General features: G+C 34.0%; 2 protein-coding genes across 7 annotated transcripts; both read right to left on the bottom strand.

The window, feature by feature from the left end:
• Positions 1-1,232: 1,232 nt before the first annotated feature.
• On the bottom strand, positions 1,233-9,656 carry LOC113846699 (multiple RNA-binding domain-containing protein 1). Of its 2 annotated transcripts, none has more exons than XM_027475241.1 (15): positions 9,517-9,656; positions 9,331-9,438; positions 9,134-9,248; positions 8,308-9,020; positions 7,955-8,086; positions 6,520-6,606; positions 6,297-6,420; positions 5,093-5,416; positions 4,564-4,628; positions 3,651-3,822; positions 2,903-3,007; positions 2,698-2,799; positions 2,422-2,595; positions 1,769-1,900; positions 1,233-1,630 (listed from the first exon to the last, which is right to left on the bottom strand). In XM_027475241.1, coding segments are annotated over exons 1-15 (2,526 nt in total). In that variant the 5' UTR covers positions 9,519-9,656; the 3' UTR covers positions 1,233-1,459. The 2 variants fall into 2 exon arrangements, with proteins under 2 accessions (XP_027331042.1, XP_027331043.1); XM_027475242.1 differs by having other exon boundaries at positions 1,328-1,630; positions 6,297-6,417; positions 9,517-9,544.
• Positions 9,657-11,479: 1,823 nt separating this feature from the next.
• Positions 11,480-19,893, bottom strand: LOC113874098 (NAD kinase 2, chloroplastic-like). 5 transcript variants are annotated; one of them, XM_027512308.1, is made up of 9 exons: positions 19,588-19,842; positions 16,511-18,475; positions 15,293-15,414; positions 15,026-15,167; positions 14,878-14,935; positions 14,711-14,811; positions 14,481-14,555; positions 12,318-12,419; positions 11,480-12,053 (listed from the first exon to the last, which is right to left on the bottom strand). In XM_027512308.1, exons 1-9 carry the CDS (start codon positions 19,783-19,785, stop codon positions 11,850-11,852), a joined length of 2,967 nt encoding a protein of 988 aa, XP_027368109.1. In that variant the 5' UTR covers positions 19,786-19,842; the 3' UTR covers positions 11,480-11,849. The 5 variants fall into 5 exon arrangements, with proteins under 5 accessions (XP_027368109.1, XP_027368107.1, XP_027368110.1 ...); XM_027512306.1 differs by having other exon boundaries at positions 14,481-14,612; positions 14,711-14,935; positions 19,588-19,832; XM_027512307.1 differs by having other exon boundaries at positions 11,505-12,053; positions 14,711-14,935; positions 19,588-19,893.

The raw sequence follows: 19,893 nt of genomic DNA, 5'->3' as shown, positions 1-19,893 counted from the left end.
AATGAACATTTAAATAATTATATGACTATTAAACTACACAAATGTTTATGTTTAAAAAATTTATGGTTTATTAACTTAATGTGACAAATATGTATGTACAAAAATCTTTTTTGTCTTTCTCTCACCTCTCATTAATCTTTTGCGGGAAGCCTTGAGATAATGAAAAAAAAAACTGGTGCTCAAGAATTTGAGTTTCGGCTTTGTTTATCCACCAGAAATTTATATTTTATTCGTGTTTAAAATTAAAAATATTGGTGCGTTTTTGGCAATTAAACAAAAGAGGATGTCCAAATGAACGTTCAGCATTCCTAACCCAAAATCAGTTTAAGACTTAAATACAGTTCGATGTACGAAAATGGATTGGACACTAAGTTTTGGTTTTAGATTTTAAAATATTGTTTAGTGTCGACAATGTAATTAAAATTATAATTCTGAATTTAACTCCATAAAATTGAAAAATAACGAAGCGATGGGAATTATTTTATCCACCTTACATATTTGGTTACATTTATGCAGGAGAAACAAATAATGATCAAGATAAATAGTAATTAGTTCAAACCCAAAGATAGAACTAGCACATCTATACGTAAAGCTGAAAATTGGAAACACAAAACACCAACGTAAATTAAACTAAGCATTTAATTCATGCATTATATCTGAAAGAATTGGATGGCGGAGACTCACCGGAAAACTTGCAAGCGGAAGAATTGAGTGCTCGGAAAAGCCACCGTTGAGCAACATTCATTTCAAGGAGGCACTTACATTTGAGAGTTCTTAAATCTTCATGACTCACCAAGGTAACTCAAATTCGGATTATCCTTTTAAAACCCAAACTTTGGATCAGCCAGTCACATAATTGAGAAGGGAAAGTTGAGGAGAGAGGAGTTTGTGTAATCTAAATTTGTTCAGTGAAATGCTGTTAGGTTCGGAGCAGGTGAAAATCTATGGCTATGGCTAGTTAGCTGCTTGGATTTGGATTTGACTGTTAGATTTGAGAGTCCAGACTAAGAATGAAAGATTCATTGACCAAGACTAACCAAACGTTCTTAGGGCTAGCCAAACCAACTTTCCTTTAAGCTCTTCAAGTCCAACACACTGCTTCTACTCAATGCAGTGACAGAGATAAAGGACGCCTCTACAAGTTCTAAAGCACTAAATTTAAAACTAGACCTGCATTTATCATAGTATAGTATTTGATTAAAGCAATGTTCAATTCTAGTTCCCAACTTTAAAGATAAACAAATGTGGAAACGGAATAATATATAGAATGTAGAAGTTTATTGAAAAATATGTAAACAAATTTTAAAGGAAGAAGCAATTAATAAAGGATTTAACAGAAGCTGATTTACAACACTTGAGATCATAAGGGACACCATGGCATAACTTAAAACATACAAAATTGTGATCCTGGATTTTCAGGATATATATGCTAAAAAATGTTTAGGTTTTAGGAGGCGTATTAACCAGCAATTCTTTCAAACTTCATCCTTCCTTCATCTAAGATGTCAATTTGCTTCCTCTTCTTGGATAATTTAGTAGCATTTTGTAATCCATTATGTTCACTAAATTGAGCAGCTGTTCGAGCACGCAATTCTTCCAAACTCTCACCTTCTTTGGCTCTCTCTATCACCTGAAAATAATTAGGACAGTTCCCAAATATCAAAAATTTTAACAGATCTTCTCAATACCCAATAAAAACAAGGAAGAGAGATATTATAGGGAATTAACAAAATAAAATTTCTCAAATCCAAAATTTGATTTCACTTACCAGATGCCTACCGTAGAGGTGGGTGCTTGAAAGTGCTTTGAGAGCATTTTGTGCCTCCTGCTGAGTAACATACTCCACAAAAGCAAAGCCTCTATGGCTTCCAAACTTCATGGGCAACCTTAAGCTTTTAATCTGCACAGATTTGAGCCATTAAACATGAGTGAAAAGAAACCACTGCATAAAATGCAACAGATTTGAATGAAATCTATCTTCCAAGTGAGAGTCTTGTCAATAGGCTGCCCTCTTAGATATCAGTTTGAGTTTAGCTAAAACAAGATAAAAAATTAAGATGAATTACATTAGATCATAAAGTCATAATTCATACAAGTAAAACAAATATAAACGTTGTCTTGATTTTAAATATAATCAAGTGGGTCACCAAGTCCACTATTTTAACTTGGAATAACAAGTGTCAATTTGGCATAAATCTTATTTCTATAATGATAGATGTAACTGAGATCATTTGGATTTTGCATACAAGGTAATTGTAAAATCATGTGGAGGTCCATGTTCATTATTCTGGAGTCACTACTATCATAATTGCGTAATAGAGTATATGGACTGACTGAGAATATTTTGGTCTCGTGGCTGTATCTAGTTTAGTCTCTAAGAATTCAGTTATTACTAACATGGAGCGCAAATTAAGTAATCACCTGGCCAAACGGGCTAAACAATTGTCTCAGATCTTTCTCTGTTGCCTCAAAAGCAACATTTTTTACAAGCAATTTTGTTGAACTCTTATCCTTCTCAACCGTCTTTTGTGTTTTCCCATCATTCTTAACATGGCAAAGTTGTAAAATAAGAGCATGGCTGTCCAAAACTGTCCCCTAAACACAACAAATAAATCAATAAATAAATAATTTTAAAAAAATTAAGAAAAATCAGGAATAGAATTATGATCTTAAAATGCAAATAACATGTTTAAATACCTGTAGATCTCTGCAAACATTTGTAGCAGTCTCCGGGGAGTCAAACTCAACAAATCCAAACCCCATAGAAACATTTTTCCCATTTTTCAAATGCTTCTTCACCTATTTGTGAAATCAACAGAACAAATATATGTAAACCCAAAAAGCAACAAAACAAAAATATGAATCACAGGGAAGTTATAGAGTTTAGCAATTAAACCAATACCTTGACACTCAAAACTCTTCCCTCTTTCATGTGTTCACTAAAATGATTCCGCAAACATTCATCTGTTGTCTTGAAATTTAGGTTCTTGACAAACAGGGACCGTGCCTAAATTATAATAGATTAGTTAATAACTAATAATAAAGAACAAGCATTATGGATTAGTTTGCAACAGTTAAACAACAATAAATAAGTCTTATCCTACTAGGTGAAGTCAACTACATGTATCGTAATGCTGTTGAGCTTAATCAAAAACCAAATTCTCTAATATATTATTTTTAGCTAGATCTCTTTTAATAATTTCCTCGAAAGTTATGTTGTCCAAATTACTTTAATCAATTTTCTATCATCTTTTCTATCACCTTAATCAATAATGTAAAAAGTATAGAATATTTCTCCTTAGTGACATCATGATGCAAAAAAATCCAGATTGATGACATAATAATTTCACTATTGGCAAGGAAAAAGACTTAATAGCCAAAATTCCCACATTAATCAACTACCATTTTATAAAAAAAATGAGCACATTCGTTTTGAAATATAAAATGCTCAATAACATTAATTACTGTCCAACAAAAGGATAATTTCAATCATCTGATATATGCCCAGGGTAGACCTCATTTTTCTTTTTCTTATGCTATCATGTATCAATTTTAGTTACCCCAAAAGACAAATGCATCATCAGATCAGATAATACCACACAAATTTAAAGCAATGGAATAATGGAAGAAAATGATTTAATTGGTCAAACCTCTACTCTGTCTGGATCAATATCCACATCTGATATTCTTTCCACATGTTGCTCCAATATCTGCCGCTTGGCATCATTTTCACCAATTGCACCATTCATGTCATTACTTTTTGATGCTGGGCTTAGGCTAAGAATATTGGCAGGAGCCCACTCCAAGTATAATGGAGCATCCCTATATATTGAATCAAACATGGAGCAAGTAAATAACTATTGTTAGCATGGAAAGAAATTTATATATGAATGGAGTGAGAGGGACTACTTTAACCAACATTATTCATCCGGGGTGAAAAATGAATTCATGATAGAAGAGGTACTCGAATGCCCATTGTAAGCATGGGCAGCAGATTTATTTATAGATGATTTTTTCTTTGGAAATGGGGTAGGAGTAGTTCTAACCATGATTGTTCATCAATTCAAGAGGGAAAAATGAAATCATTGTTGTATGTAGCATCTCAGTTATTTTTTTGTCCCTCCTAACTAACAAATTCCAAGTTCTAGTGCAGTAACTACCACAATACAAGCAAAAACCAAAAAAGTTGTAGGCTTAATTTTGGTTATTCTTCCAACCCTTTTTCTCTCCCACACTCCTTCATTTGTGTTTAAGACAGAGTTCTGACAAAAACCATTCTCACTGAATGCTTTCCATTTGCCAAATAAGATTAAGAAAGCAGAGCACCAATGCTGCAGCTTATACACTACAGACCTGCCTAATGTTTATTGCAAGAACATCAAGTTTTTCTTGTTTTGTTTTATAAAAAATCCACTGCATATTCAAGAGAAAAGGAAACAATAAATTTATTCGTGGGGGTTAGTTTAATGGGTTGATTGTCCATTGATAATGATACAAGTTAAATAATAAAATATTATTTAACACTACTGAATGAGATTTATGAACAGAGAACTAAAGTCTTACCTGTAACGCTTGTAAGCTAAACCTCTAAAAGCTGCACGTGCTTCAGCTGGTTCGAGGAAAACAACCTGAAATAATCTCCATATAATTAAGCAAAATATCTTTAAGTGATGAACACGTACCAGTAAGTACAATAGCTTTTTCAATACCTCAATGCCCAAGACAAAGTTCACCAATTAAAAAAGAAAAATAAGCAACAAAATGCCAACAGTCCATAAAATGAATAATTATAAAACCATCCCCCCCCCCCCCAAGATAAAATATAATAGTAAAACTATTGTATTTAAAATGTAAAGAGTGTACTACATTGTCATTTTTTTTTTCTTTTGGATGTTTTAGGATACAAGACTGTTTCATAACCACATACTCTGAATGAACAAATACTATTAAAACTAGAATTAATAAAAAAAAATATATTAGAAATAAGAATAGAAACTAGTAAACAAGATAGGATAACAAGCTATCAAATGTCCAAAAAAAGTTGCAGAGGCACATCACAAACATTAAAAAAATTAAGGAGAAAAAAATATACCAATGCCAATGTCTTTGTTGGAGGGAGAATTATTTTATCCAAATTACCAAATTTCCCAAACATCTTTGCAAGTTCATTTTCCGTTGAACCATATGGCAAGTTCTTCACTAGAAGCACATGGTTACTTCTTTTTAAGCCATCAACTTTATTATTAGCAAGTTCCTCCAAAGACTCTACATTCACCCCAGCATTTTTAAATGCCTTTTTTGTCTCTGAAATCACTTGAGTTTCTCCCAGAGCAATACGAACTGCCAGATCATCAGCTTCTCGGTCAAGAAAATCACTTTTACTAACACCATATTTCCGAGCAATGTTTTCCACAACCTATAAAAGAAAGCATCACCCAAAAACATTTTTAGGCAGCAAAATCAAAGACAAAGTGGTGTTATTTCCATCACAAGAAAACAAGATCTTTGCACCCATCAAAGAGAGGAAGAAAAAAGAAATTTATATGGGAATAAAGATCATATTGCCAATGAAACATATGAATGCATCAGAAAATGAGAAATGTCAGGATTGGAATATCTCCAGCCACACATACCTCCATAACAAGAAATGATACTAACATAACCTCAAATGATCTTTTTATAGAAAGGAAATTATTATAAATAAATAAAAAAAAAAAAAAAACATAAACAACAAAACAGAGGATTTGAAGAAAGTAAATCAGTTGACAAAAAGTTATTTAAAAAGACATTTAATATGACCAATCTATGCATCCATTGAAATAATAACCATTGTGAGGCCATAACAACGACCAATCCCAAAGTTAAGGTAGAGAGGCAATCCTTAAAACAAGAGAACCAGTGAATTGTGAAGACTGCAAGCTGCCACAATGTTTTTTTTCCTCCTTTTTGTCAAATCCTTAAAACCTCCCCAGCCAAACTGTTCTAGAGTACAGAGGAAAAACTTAAGTTCACAAATAACCCTCCGGACAACTTATTTCATGAGAAAATAGTTGCTAACAGTGTAGAAACAAACAATTGGTTTCTGATCTAGAGCAGCACAGCACAGCACAGACACAAAGGACAGCACTATGATGGTGAAAAACTAAAACTAACCATAAAAAGTTATTTTCTTTGACAAATAAAGATAATGATAAGCCTCGTTCATAAATTTAATTTACTGTTGCCTACTCAGCTATTCCGCAAAAGTTGAAATAATAGAATCATGGTTGGAATTTATTATGTTTCAAGATACATACTGTATCCGGGCGCATGAACAGACTATTCCATGCTCTGGTATCTCCACTAGCTTCAGCTGCTTTCCTTTTTTCCTCTCTCTGTTGTTTAAGGGTTTTAGAGCTTTGTTCCTTCAAAACATTGCTCCTACAAGCAAATTGCAAACCATAAACTATCATGATAATGCAAAATAATAACATCAAAATTATAACACTGTTCATAATGCACTATTTATTTGTTACTTACTCGTGATTGTCTGAAGGTCTTTGTAAGGCCGGCATAACATGCAACAATCTTCCTTGAAAGATTGAATTGTCTAATTCGTCTAGTGCCCTATAAGCAACAATCATAATTTCATGTAAATTTCAGCAAAACAACTTTACTAATACACTGTCAGCTGATGACAAGTACCAGCTAAAGTTTAGAAGTAGTCTTAGTATTAGAAGAGGTAGCAGCTTTCTGAAGTTTATTAATGTTGTTAGTAATATTTCAGATGGCAGGGAATTACATGTTTGCAACCTACATTTGATTTACTGCAGTTGCAGAAAACCATGTTTTCATATTCCAAGAGATTCTGAGAATCTTTCAGAGCTTCTCGACAACTAAATCAACCAAGCAATATATATTATTTTCATATCATAGTCTTAATGTAAAATGCAGATTTTGAGAATTTAAGCATAAAATATATTATTTTTAGTTATAACTTATAAGTAGTATTGTTCAAAAGAAATAATAAGACCTGAAAAAATTAAGAATCAGAAGTCCAAAAGAGAAACATAGAAAAGAAACCCTTGAATGGACAACAGGGCAAACATTCATAGGTGGTCAATAAAATGTTCCTCTCCAAACACAGATTTAAGGTCTAAGGACAGAGAAGAATACTTTTAGACAATAACATTTCAGTCAAGCCAAATACAAGAAAAAAGCAGACACACATCACAGCAAATTCTTTCCTGCTCAGTTCAACCATATCCTCTACAGAAGAATTTTTTCCAAATTGAGAATACAAACTTAAAATTAACTAAACAACCAAGAACCAATTCCAGATGGCATTGACAACAGGGAAGTCTAAGAATTAAAATGATCAAAAGATCATTGTCAACCCAGAGATTCTTCTAAAAATGAAATAACAGAATATAGGATAAAACATGTTGAATTTAGAATATATAAAAGGGAAAATTTTAAATCATCAGAAAATAAGACGCATATAATACGAGGAATGCTGAAGGAAAAATGGAAAAAACAAAGAAAAGAAAATATTTTGCAGTTCCCAGAGCTGAGACCCAAGCCTATAAAGCTGAAAAATTCCTCAAATATTAGACTGTTCCCCTCCACTCCACCTGAACAATATCTCCGTAAAAAAACCTCTTCAGACACATTCCCCTCCCATTTAGCATAACACACTCCTCCCATGGTTGGTTCCCATGTGCCCACCCTTTCCTTCTAGAATAAAAAGTCCATATCGTTGGCCCATGGCTTAATTGATCCAGCACCTGGCCTATATCTTCTCTCCACTCACCTTCTCAGAACTATCAGAAACGACCTAACTTAACACTTTAACAGAATACCTCATCAAATGATCAACCATGAACTAAAAGAATAAGACTTGCAACTAAACAACAGTTAGTATAATACACACACTCCCAAATAGTGAGATAACAACTTGTCAACAAACTGTTACCTGGCTGCAAATTCTGGAACTGTAAAAAGAATATATGCTATTCCTTTGGATCGTTTTGTATCTTTATCAACAACTAGATGAACCTGTGATACACTACCAAACTGACTGAAATGTTCTTCCAGTTCCTCCTCACTGTAACAAAATAGTAATACAATGATTAAAACCAACTAGAAATAAAAATTAGTATTTAAGGTCAAGTAAAGCCACAAGAACCACTGCTAGATATTAGTAATGCAGATAATTCAACTTGCTGAAGATGTTCTTCCTTCAGAAGACAATATAATTGGAAAAGCTCGCTACATAATATCACACAATCATCCATAAGAGAATTTATATGTATGTTATGTAATTACGTGGTCGTATATGGCAGATTACGAACAAACAGTCGACAGGACTCAAAAGCTCCTTTCTCATCTTCTGGTTTTGATAAATGCCCCCCTTGCTCAGTTGCATTCACTTGAGTTTTTTCGTGGGCAACATCCTCTCCACAGGTATCTTCTTGGCCCTCTAAGTCTACCTCTTGAGCACCATCACGATTTTCTTCATCCTCGCTAGCATGACTATCATTGTCCTTGTCATCAGTGTCATCATCAACATTGTCGTCGCTGTCACCATCATCGTCTTCACTACTTTCAGAGTCAGACCACTCTTTCGTCACTCTACTCTTGAAATAATCCATATCAGAAATGACTTCATCATGTTCATGCCCACATGGTTTGTTGGGTTCAGAATTATTCAAAACCCCATCTACTAATGAGCCACTCTGACAGATTGCATCCAATGTACCTTTGTTGTCCTTTTCTAATATAACTTGGTCATTGCCAACATTGGTCACAACTGATGTATCATTCGCCCACAATTTAGACTTAACCCGAGGCTGCATAACCTGAAGAAAATCTTGAAGCTGTGGATCATCAATATCAACACTGTCCTTAGAACCATCTGGTCCCCGAACCTTGGCTCCACCACGTTCGTCCGCATCCGGAGTGGTCACTTCATTGACTTTCTTTTTCGAATGTCGACTCCACGGACGAGGAAGATTCGCATCACCAAGTTTTCGTGCCTCCTGCTCAGTTGACGAGAACATGATAAACCACAGTACATAGCTTTCAGTTTTGAATAATATAGATAATAGAATTTTTTTTAAAAAAAAGAAAAAAAGCAGTATATATAACAAACCTCACAAGTAATTCTAGATGTATCAAGGTAAGATCTATTGAAATATCGAATAGCTTCTTGAGCTTCACTTTGAGTACGAAATCCAATAAAAGCAAATTGGCGACTATTACCGTCTCTGAATAAAGCAACAGAGAAGAGTGACAAATTGAATGTGAATTGGGGAAAGGGATACTGAGAATTGAGGAAAGAAAGAGTACTTAGTACGCATAAGCTTGACGTCGGTGATTTCTCCTTTCTGAGAAAAGAATTCTCGAAGTCGATCTTCAGCAACGTATTTGGGGAGATTCTTGACGCATATCCGCGACCTGCACAATTATTTATCATTCACTTGTTTCAGATAGAAGAATGAGAATGAGAATCAGAATCAGAATGAATGAACTTACATCACTATGTTTGTGTCAGTGTGCTGCGCAAAGCCACAGAGACAAGCGTTGTTTTGGCCTTTGGGGGGGAGGCTTAGGGTACCCAACGTTCAAACACAAACTTGAAAGGAACTTCAGGGTTCGGAGTCAGCCGCCCAAAAGTGACGTCGTTTTTCCAGTTTTAATTAAATAGGCCACAACACGGCGTCGTTTTAACCTAACCTGGGAACCGCCAACGAACCCTTTGTTTTTTACTTCCCGCTGCCAAGTATGTCGGGCAATTCCTTGCTGCATTTTATCTTTTATTTTAACTAAGATTAGTACTTTGATATTTTTATTTTGCTTTTTATTCAATTTATTATTTTAATATTTTATTTTTATTTAATTCTTTAAGTTATTTTATTTTATTTTTTAAAATTTTAAATGTCAATCAAATAGGCCATTTTTATTTTTTCTCTTTATTAATGTTGTCATTGTTATCTTGTTTTACTTTTTCTTTCTATTTGATTGATCAAGAAAAAGGTAATTAACGAAAAATAACATATTTAATTAATATTTAAAAATTAGAGGATCAAAGTAAAAGACCAAACTGACATAAAAATTAAAATTAGAAGATAAAAAGCAGATAAAAATTAATTTTAAATTTTTATAAAAAATTATTATGAGCTGTTTTTTTTAAATGGTAATCACAATTAATTTTAAAAATCACGTTTTTTAATAATTGTAACTAAATAAAATGTACATAAAAAATTAAAATTAAAAATTACATCAACTTTGTTTTTAATCAGTGAAATTCGTCAATTTACTTTGACCAATATGATTTTTTTTAATCAATTTTTTGTTTTATGAACTTTGTGGATAGTTATTTTCAAAACACAAACTTCGTGGATAGTTTAGAGTCTGCTGACCTAAAAGGTACACTAATGTTCTAACTAAATTGGTTGCTCTGATATTTTTTTGATTAGGACAAATTACGTTTACATTCTTGAAGTTTAATAAAAGGTTCACCCGATATCTTGAGCATTTTTTTACATTATTTTGACATTAATCAAGAGCGAGTTGTGAAATTAAGAAAAGTAGACGGCATTATGTTGTTATATAAATTCAAAGAAATTTGTGTAAGATTAGAAAAGAGAGAGAAGAGAACAGTTGAATTTTATTAAACTTAAAACAGAATAGCTATAATCTTTACCTTATTTTTTTGTCACTGCATGTCAGTCAATGCTGAGCAGAAGTTCTTTCCAAAGCTGCACTGCGTTCCAATTAAAAAATTAATACGTTTGCTTTTCCATCGTTTTCCTTTCTTGTTGTAATATAGGACAAGCTTGGCAGCGAAGGATATCACTCGATTGCCATTCTATTCACACATGACAGTATTTCTAGAGAATGGAAAACCATACTCGGTTGTGCTACTGCTTTTCATTTAGGATTTCACAATATTTTCTTGAGTTTTAAATAGTTTGGTGGGTGCTAATATGAACCCCATCGGAGCTTGCACTGTGCAACTTCACGCAATTTCTACTTTAAATTTGTATGCTATAAATCCCTGCCCAAGTTTATACTCAACTAATTGTTGTATTTTCTGAGAAAAACCACTAAAAGTCAAATACCATCTCTTCATAACATTATTACAAGAAACTTCAGGAAAATACATTACAACTTATACTAAGCAAATATAAACTTTTTCCTACATCTAAAATATCTGTTATAACATGATGAAATTAAATTATAGCACTGTCCTTTCCTTTCGCGTTTTTTTTTTTTTTTTTGGTGCATATAGTTTCCTTATCTTTTGGTAAAGCCTTGTAGTCACTCTATTAAGTCTATGATTGGTCCAAGATATACTGTCATGCATTTTAAGTAGACAAACATATCTTGTATGTCACCAAAAAAAACAATCACTAATAAATCTTAAAATCCTGACAAGGACATGGCAATTACATAGCTAGATTTTGTATCAGTCACTTGACAAAGAAGTGAAAGAATTGCAGTTTCTGCTGCTCACATTGTTGCATGAAAATATACTTGTAGATTTTAGGTCACAGAGAATTCATATCTGCCTAAGGAAAAAAGGAAGTCTAGCAAACAGTAATAAACTTTTAGGTGGAACAAAAGGCTGCTGCTTAGATACAAAAAAAATTAGCTGCTTTTTGTAAGTGTCTGTATGTACAACAGCATCTTGCCATTATAAAATGTTGAAAAACCATTGGCAAACCCTATCTTCACAATGGCAGCCAATGTAATAACCTGGTGGTATCTACTATACCTAAGTTTTGTAATCTCAATGTACAATCTATACAGTAATTATACAAGCCCCATCTTCACATTAGGGCTGTTCTTCAATTTCACATGCATTATAGAGCCTTTTGATCAAGCCTCTCATTCCAATTTAGGCAGCGAATCAAGCTACGGAACCAATCACCCGTTTGGTCAAACTTGTTAACGGTTGGAAGGGGATGCTGACTCATAGATATTCTGACAGAATCTCCTCTTGAGAGTTGCTGCCTTCTCTTCCCATCAAACGAAACCCAGGCATTACTCCTTGCATCTTCCGGAATCTGTTATTAATAAACCCTATGTAACTCACATCCTTTACTAAACAAATCCTAGCTATTAATCACAAAAGAACATCTAAATCCCAATCATAATTCATCATGTAGCCTTTTTCTATCATGTCAGATAGACAGCATAACCTTAAAAGGAAAACATCTGGCATAGGAGACACATCAATCGTGTGCCATGAAATAATAACATTAAATTCTGGCAACAAGAACATCCGATATGATTCTCTTATTTACCCCAGAGAGAACAATTAACTTCACCTTTAATTCTAGTTGAGCAGAATCTGGAAGTATAACTGGCCTAAATGAGAGGGAATGTGGACAGATTGGGGTAAAGAGTATGCAGGGAACATTTGGATGGACCTGCAGTTTTCTTTGTCATTAGATAAAAACATCAATGAAAGCAATGATGAATTCCACTATAAAGCAATATCAATTATATATTGTACCAATACCATGTCGTTGGAACTTGGAAGAACATATATTATATATTTGGGAAGTTTTATTACGGAAAATTATACAAAACTACCTTCTATGAGGTTTCTATACTAATTCAAACTTTGACAACAATTCTTTGGATACTGTCTTGCGTCCACTATCTTCAAGTTGAATAAGAGCTTCTTTATGACATCCAAAGAGAGTAAATACTTATTCACTAGTTTAAGTTCAATATGAAAAGATGAATGCTAAACTTGAATTATGAAAAAACACTTTGGAATCTAAGGATTTTTGTTTGAGCATAAGACATAGTATATGCATTATAATTTTAGCAAAAAAACAAGATGAGGATCATGCGTTAGAAGTTAAAATTTGAGATGATATTATATCACAAGTCTTAAGTTCAAGTACTTGAAATCGATTCTACAAAATGCTAAAAAAACTAACAAATATGTTATTCATAAAATACAAATAGGGTGGTTAAAGTAGAGAAAGGCAAGGTCAGGAGTTATTTATGATCTTAAAGTACCTATCAAACTGAAAAGAAATTTTTATACCAACTATCCTAAATAGTAATGAATGTTGGGCTTCAAAGGAACAACACGAGAAAAAGTTGAGAATGGTAGAAATGAAAATATTAAAGTGAATGAGTCGTCACAAGATAAGAAATGATTGTATACGTCAAAATATTAGAGTAACACCTATAATAAAAAATATTATTAAAAATTATCTAAGGTAATTTGATCACGTGCAAAAAAAAATCACTTAATGCATTAGTGAGGAGAGAGAATGGTATGAGTTTTAGTCCAATAAAACGACAGGAAGACCCAAAAGAACCTTAGAATAAATTAATAAAGGAAATCTATTAATTAATAATATTTCTAAGAATTTAGTTTTTTACCGATCACAATAACATTGTGTAATCCATGTAGTCAAACCTCACTTAATAAGATAAGACTTGGTTGATGTTGTTGTATAAAAGAAGCTAAGCTTCAATTGGAACTGGAAGCATAGACATGAATATCCTTTGAGGATTACGTAAATGTAAGTACCAATGACATGGGGCCTATTTTGGAGAAAGTAAAGAATGAGGGTAGAACTTAAGTATTATTTCACAAGAGGAGAACAGGAACATAAGAAAAGAAAATGAGGAAAACATCAATTTCATCATCTAAAGATTAAAGTGTCACCAAGTAGGTTCTTGCAAGATAATTGCCATCATTGGGGGATTTACATGGTGACAACTATCTTTCAAGGACTACTTGGTGACACTTTAATCTTTAGAGCACAAATTGGACATTTTACTCAAAAGAAAATAACAACTACGTTTAGATATTGTGAGTTGCAAGTCATTCAGCATTTTCTACTAACATTTGCAAAATAGGAAAACGAGGATTACAACTTAATATCATTACTATCACTAGCTCCTTGGAACGTGATAGAACTGGTACCAAAATTGGAAGAAAAAATGATTTACAGCAGCAAACTCAAATTCCCAAATTTGACCCAATGTGGAACAGAGCTTGAATAGTTACAATATGTTGCTTCCAGCCCACTCCACAAATTCCAAAAATTACAACCTGATACCCTTTCACAGTCCCTCTCCTCTATTTATTCTTCTAGAGACTAACTAACTTCTACTACTACTATCTAACTAACTCTCTGTTGATTGCTTAGATAGTTTTAAATTGAAAGGATCCTTAAGGTTGTGATCCCTTGCAGTTGCTCTATGCCTCCTCTCATAGACCTTAATGAATCTACCCCTATCAGAAAATTATAAAGAATTTCATCCAGTTATCTTATGTTTCCCACCTACAGTGCAATGCCTTAAAACATGGAATGATAGAAGACACCTGAACACAATATTTAATCTCTAGCACTCTTGTGCAGAGAAAGCATGATAAGGAGGCTTAGGTCAACAGCAACATTATCAGTTTCATACATTTAAGTAATTCCATAAGGAGCAACACTCTAGCACAAGCTTACCATGGAACCTCCAGCAGCTGTAGAATAGGCAGTACTTCCTGTAGGGGTGGCAACAATGACTCCATCACCTTGTACCTGAAAGACATGACACTCATCATACAGAAGGTATGCCACGGTTTTCCTAAACACGTTCTGAGATATAAAATTTCAAATATTAACTTTCCTCATCATATAATATAAAATATGCATAGATTTCTCATCACAAATAATATAGACAAAATAAAACTCACCTTGGTTATAAGTCGGTCATGCTCATAACATTCAATCTTTGAAAGGTATGGATTAGAACCACGATCAACAACCACCTCATTGAGGATATCAAATACTTTCCCTGGCATTGCTTTACCATTACGAAAAATTTCACATCGGAGACGCATTCTAAGAGTAATATACACACCATCTCGTGTATTATTTCCACCAATGACTTGCCGTAAGTCTTGCTTGTAATCTTCAAACTACAAACAGAACAGAATGAAAATCAAACAAATGAAGCAAGTTACCCAATTATTTTATTTAAAATAAATTATGAAATTTGGAAAGCTTACATAATGAGATGTCAGAAAACCAAGGGAGCCAAGGTTGAATGACACAATAGGGGGAACAGCACCTCTGAATAGATTTGACGCATGCAGTATAACACCATCCCCGCCCAAGCATGCCACAAAATCTACTTTCTCATGTAGATCACTAAATCAAAGGCATTTGATATGTTAGGCAAACATTGAATGAAAGCACACTTCATAACACACTTTATAAGGAACCCACAAAAACTGCTCTGAAGGGCATTCACACAAATTTACAAGCTCCAGTACCTGGTATCTTGGCTATAAAAGGTCTGAACAAACCCAAAGCCTGGAATTCTCGCAAATATATCATGCACATCAGGTTCCACAATAATATTCATTTTCTCTTGGTGATAAAGAAAAGAAGCAACCTGCAGATTAGATATATACACTGTATTGAGGCTGGATGTAGTGAAATTATTTACAAAAGTTCATAATAAATACTCATAATTATCATATGAATTAAAAACTGATCAAATACCATTGAATACCATTCAAAGCTCAAAATTATTCCAATTTCATGTTCCCTAACAGATTTGTGATTCCAAAATTCCTCCATGTTTTTATCACACAAGGAAGTAGATTTAAACTCTTTTTTGGTCCATTCTTATTTCTGAAAATCTAGATCCAAGCATCCCCAAAACATGTGCAGAAAATTTCTGCAACCTACTTTCTATATTTTACATCTAAATGTTGTGAATAGAACACTTTTCCTTAAACAATATTATTCAGCGCCCTAAGTTTTGTATCTGAAAATTCCTTAGAAACTGAAACCAAGAAAGGGGCAAACAAAAAGTTGTAGCTTTTGGGTCACCTTTAATCGTTCTTTCATTAAGAAATTCAACATATCTGAAGCTTGAGTGATAAAAATAAATAATAAATCGTTATCAATCATAAATAATTTTAATCATAATGAAGCAAATATAAACAAACTCATCCTTCAACAACTCCAAACGTTAATGAAATCCTACATAATACAAGCTTTTAATGAGAACCAGTGCAAAACTCCTAAACATATCTGTTGGCTGTTGCACAATTATATGATTATAAATAATATAGAAAATAGAAAAAAAAATTATATACAAAATAATAACATTATATAACATATATAATTATAAAATATTTTAATCATTTTTATTATTTGAACTATTAAATAGTCAAGGTAAGGAGTAATTCTCAAGATAGGCTTGTTCATTAAAATATCAGACAAGCCAAGCCCAAGCCTCTCACTAAAAGCTCAGCTAACTACTATCCAACACCTATGGTTCTTCAGATTAATGGAGGATGAGTACAAAAGGTTGATCAAAGATACAACTATAAGTTCAGAAGATGGAAAACAATGTCAATGCCTGTCATATTCAATGATAAATCTTTTTGCAAATAAATTGTACCTAACCATTGAAATACCAAAGAGGACCATTTCTTTGAACCACATTTATGCTTCTTATAGTCTAAGAAAATCATTACCAGTTTTGCTTCTTCCATTAGTTCTTCCCCCAACTTCTTCAACAATAACACGTTCTTTGGCATAGACTTCCACATTAGCATCTGCTGCTGGGTGCTAGGATGAGTGAAAGCCAAAGAAGATTCAGTCACTTTTTCTCTGGTACAAGAAAATCCATCTGTTCGAACTAGGAACATCTCTGCTTTCTTTCTCGATTGCACCCTCACAACTCCTGTTGAAGAAGCACACATATCTCCCTCAATGGATCCCAAGTCATCATCTTGTAAGGCCAAACCAGCCCTAACTATATTATCTTCAACCCTTTGGGAGTTAGTTGTTACATTGTCAAAGCCATCCTTTACAATGTTGTTGGCATTGGCATTAGTCATGTAATGCATTTCCCCCTCACTTAATCCATTTACTGTTGTCCTAACCGAACTAGAAGTGCTCCCATTCACCAACTTCCAGTTGCCACCAACTGTAATCTGGGGCTCTCTAGATGGATGATCCAAATGGGCTGACCCATTTGAAATTTCTGGACCAACAACTTTGGGTACAAGATTATCACTACTGCTGACAATAAAACCCCCTGGTAGTCTCGTGATATCCATGTTCCTCAGTTGTGGAGAGCATTCCAACCATCTTCTCCAATAATTGACATAAGAGGGTGGTGAGATCTTCCTGTTTCCCAAAAATTTGGACATCTCTCTTTTGGAAAATATATCACAAGGAGGAACTTGAGCTTTTAAAGGGTTAATTTTGCTGAAGACACTAGGAAAAGATCCTTCCTCATTAGCAGCAGTGGCTTCTGATAATATCCTATTATCAGGAGTAATTTCAGTTAAGGCTGCAATACCTTCTGTTTTTCCATACTTCTTTTGAGAGGTACTTCTCGCAAATGTTCCAACAGAACTATGTGTTGCATCCAAACTCTCTTGCAATGAAACGATATCCTTTTCCAGGGAGGATCTCTCTGCAGTCACTGAAGAATGTCTCCCAGATCCATTTTTATAATGTGATAACATGTCATTGGGCATAAGAGGTGGGTTAGAAACAATCGGTGATGTAGAACGAGTCATGTATTGCCTCCATCGGGAGACCATGGCAGATGTTCTCAAAACTCCTTCCTTGCTGTGAACATAGATAGGCCTTTTGCTGCAATCTGAAACATAAGATGCAAATCTCACAACCTGTTCCATTGTAGGTGCAGTCATAACTTCAACAGGGATTTTTACCAAATCAATTCTCCCAGACGAAATAGCATCATGCAGAGCCATTTCATAGAAGTTATCTTTTACAGTCTCCGCTCTTAGATCGATAATTGTTGTATATCCTTTATCTAGTAACCACTTTAGACCTTCTTCTGTTACCTGACCACCAGTCCAAAAGGCTGCCTCTGTGCCTTTGGATTGTGTGTCCTCTTTAGAAGTTGATAAATGTACAGGACTCCAATTGGCAAAAAGTGCATGACAAGGATAACCATCCCCACGAGGAAATCCAGAATCATAGCAGACATTCTTCAGTCTTTGAAGTTTCCTCCATACATTTAAGCTTCGATCATCATCAGGTATTAAATAGTTCTCAAGAGCAACATGCAAGCTTTCAGAACACCTTTTCATCTCACTCCTAAAAATGGCAAGCGGGGGAAGTTTATCTTCTGTGGTGCTAACTTCTGCAGCACGAAAGGAGTTCATAATTGAGGATCTTCCAGAAAGAACATCCTCCCTGCCTTTGTTCACAAGGGATATCATGCATCCAAGGACAGAAACTATTTTGTCCTCTAGTTGAGGTTTCTCATCTGACGGAACCTCATATGAGACACTACATTCACCAGTCAACGGATTACATAGTGCGTCCATCAATGCAGAATGAAGCTTTTCTGAATTCCTAAAGATTCTACAGTATGCCTCCACTTCAGCAATATCACCTGGAACTGGACCCATCCAAGGCAACTGTGATGGATCATTGGATTGGAAGGAATTCAAGTTCTAAAGAAAAGTATAAAACAAACATTTGAAAGATCAATGTCAGTCCATGAAATGAATGAGTAACTCATTAATGTATGTATATAAACCAAAGTAAAAATTAAACAATAAAAAAAACAAAAACACAGACAACTGTGTGTTAAAGCACACATAAATTAACAAAAGAAATTCACTTGATAATCCGGGCTTTAGATTTACTCAGCAATGCCCATTTGTTCACAACACAAAATAACTTAAGAAATGAAGTAAATAGTTCCTCAGTAGCATGGATTGGGATTGATCAAGTGTGAATTCAAAAAATAAGGAAATCAAAGAATGGCGAAAGCAACCAAAATGCACAAAGATGAAACATTTTAGGCTTGTGCAAAATTCAGAGAGGACAAATGATTTCCTTATGTGCAATACATGACATGCTTCCTTAAGAAACCATACCACTCAGTGAAAGAGTTTGCCTCAGGAATGCAATTACATGATAACTGATTATAGCCCATTGGGAATTGGGATTGCTAATACATAGTTATATACCCACTTGTTTCTTAGAAAGAATATTTTAACAACTTATAACTATGTTTTCTTAAAATACATAAAAAATATAGCTTGTTATTTATACTCCAATTACCAACGTCAACCCGTTTATTTTTAAGAAAAAGTGACTGCGCGCGCGCATGCGTGGATAACATGGAGACACAAATTTTATAACATGTATCCAAGGATATATATAACAAGAACATCTATGTGGTAAGCTTTTATTAGAAATCACATTCATGACATTAAATACTATAATTTTTAATAAAAAAAGTTATTTCTTAATTTTTATTGTATGTCATATATGTGTGTGTGTGTCTTGACAACTATTATACACTTTCACAAGAAAAAATAATTTATCTTAATAAAATTTAAGCTGGGCATTTTAATGTATCATATTTCCATCGTCCCTTTCTTTCCATCGCATCATTCATCATAAATTTTACTCTCTCTCACTCTATTCTGTTTTTCTTAACAATATTTTCCGTCCACCCAATTGATACCCATTTGGTTACAGTGAAATGATATTTCTTTCCTAACACGTGAGGAAGTGAAGAAAGACGAAGTTAGCAGAAGTAACAGATACGGACCGAAGAGTCGAGTCCGAAGCTGAAGGAAAACGAGTTGGAAAGTTGGGCGTTGATGACCAAGTTGAGGTGTCTACGGAGCCTTCTGCCTTTCTTCTGAAATTCGAAGCCCAAGCCCAAGCCCAAAAATGACTGAGGAGGCTTGAAGAAACACTGATACGAAGGTGACAGAGCTGCGGTCATGTCCGCCGAGAATGCCATGTCGATACCATCGGAGTTGGGACCAACGATCTCCCAAAAATAAAATGAAAATGAAAATATTGTGGTCGATGCATGTGATTGTGAAGGATAAAAATAAATAATTTTGGT

Source organism: Abrus precatorius, unplaced genomic scaffold (genome assembly GCF_003935025.1).
Source record: "Abrus precatorius isolate BTA unplaced genomic scaffold, Abrus_2018 Scaffold8, whole genome shotgun sequence".
In the NCBI taxonomy this organism is placed as follows: domain Eukaryota; kingdom Viridiplantae; phylum Streptophyta; class Magnoliopsida; order Fabales; family Fabaceae; genus Abrus; species Abrus precatorius.
This window is presented reverse-complemented; position numbering and strand designations above follow the sequence as displayed.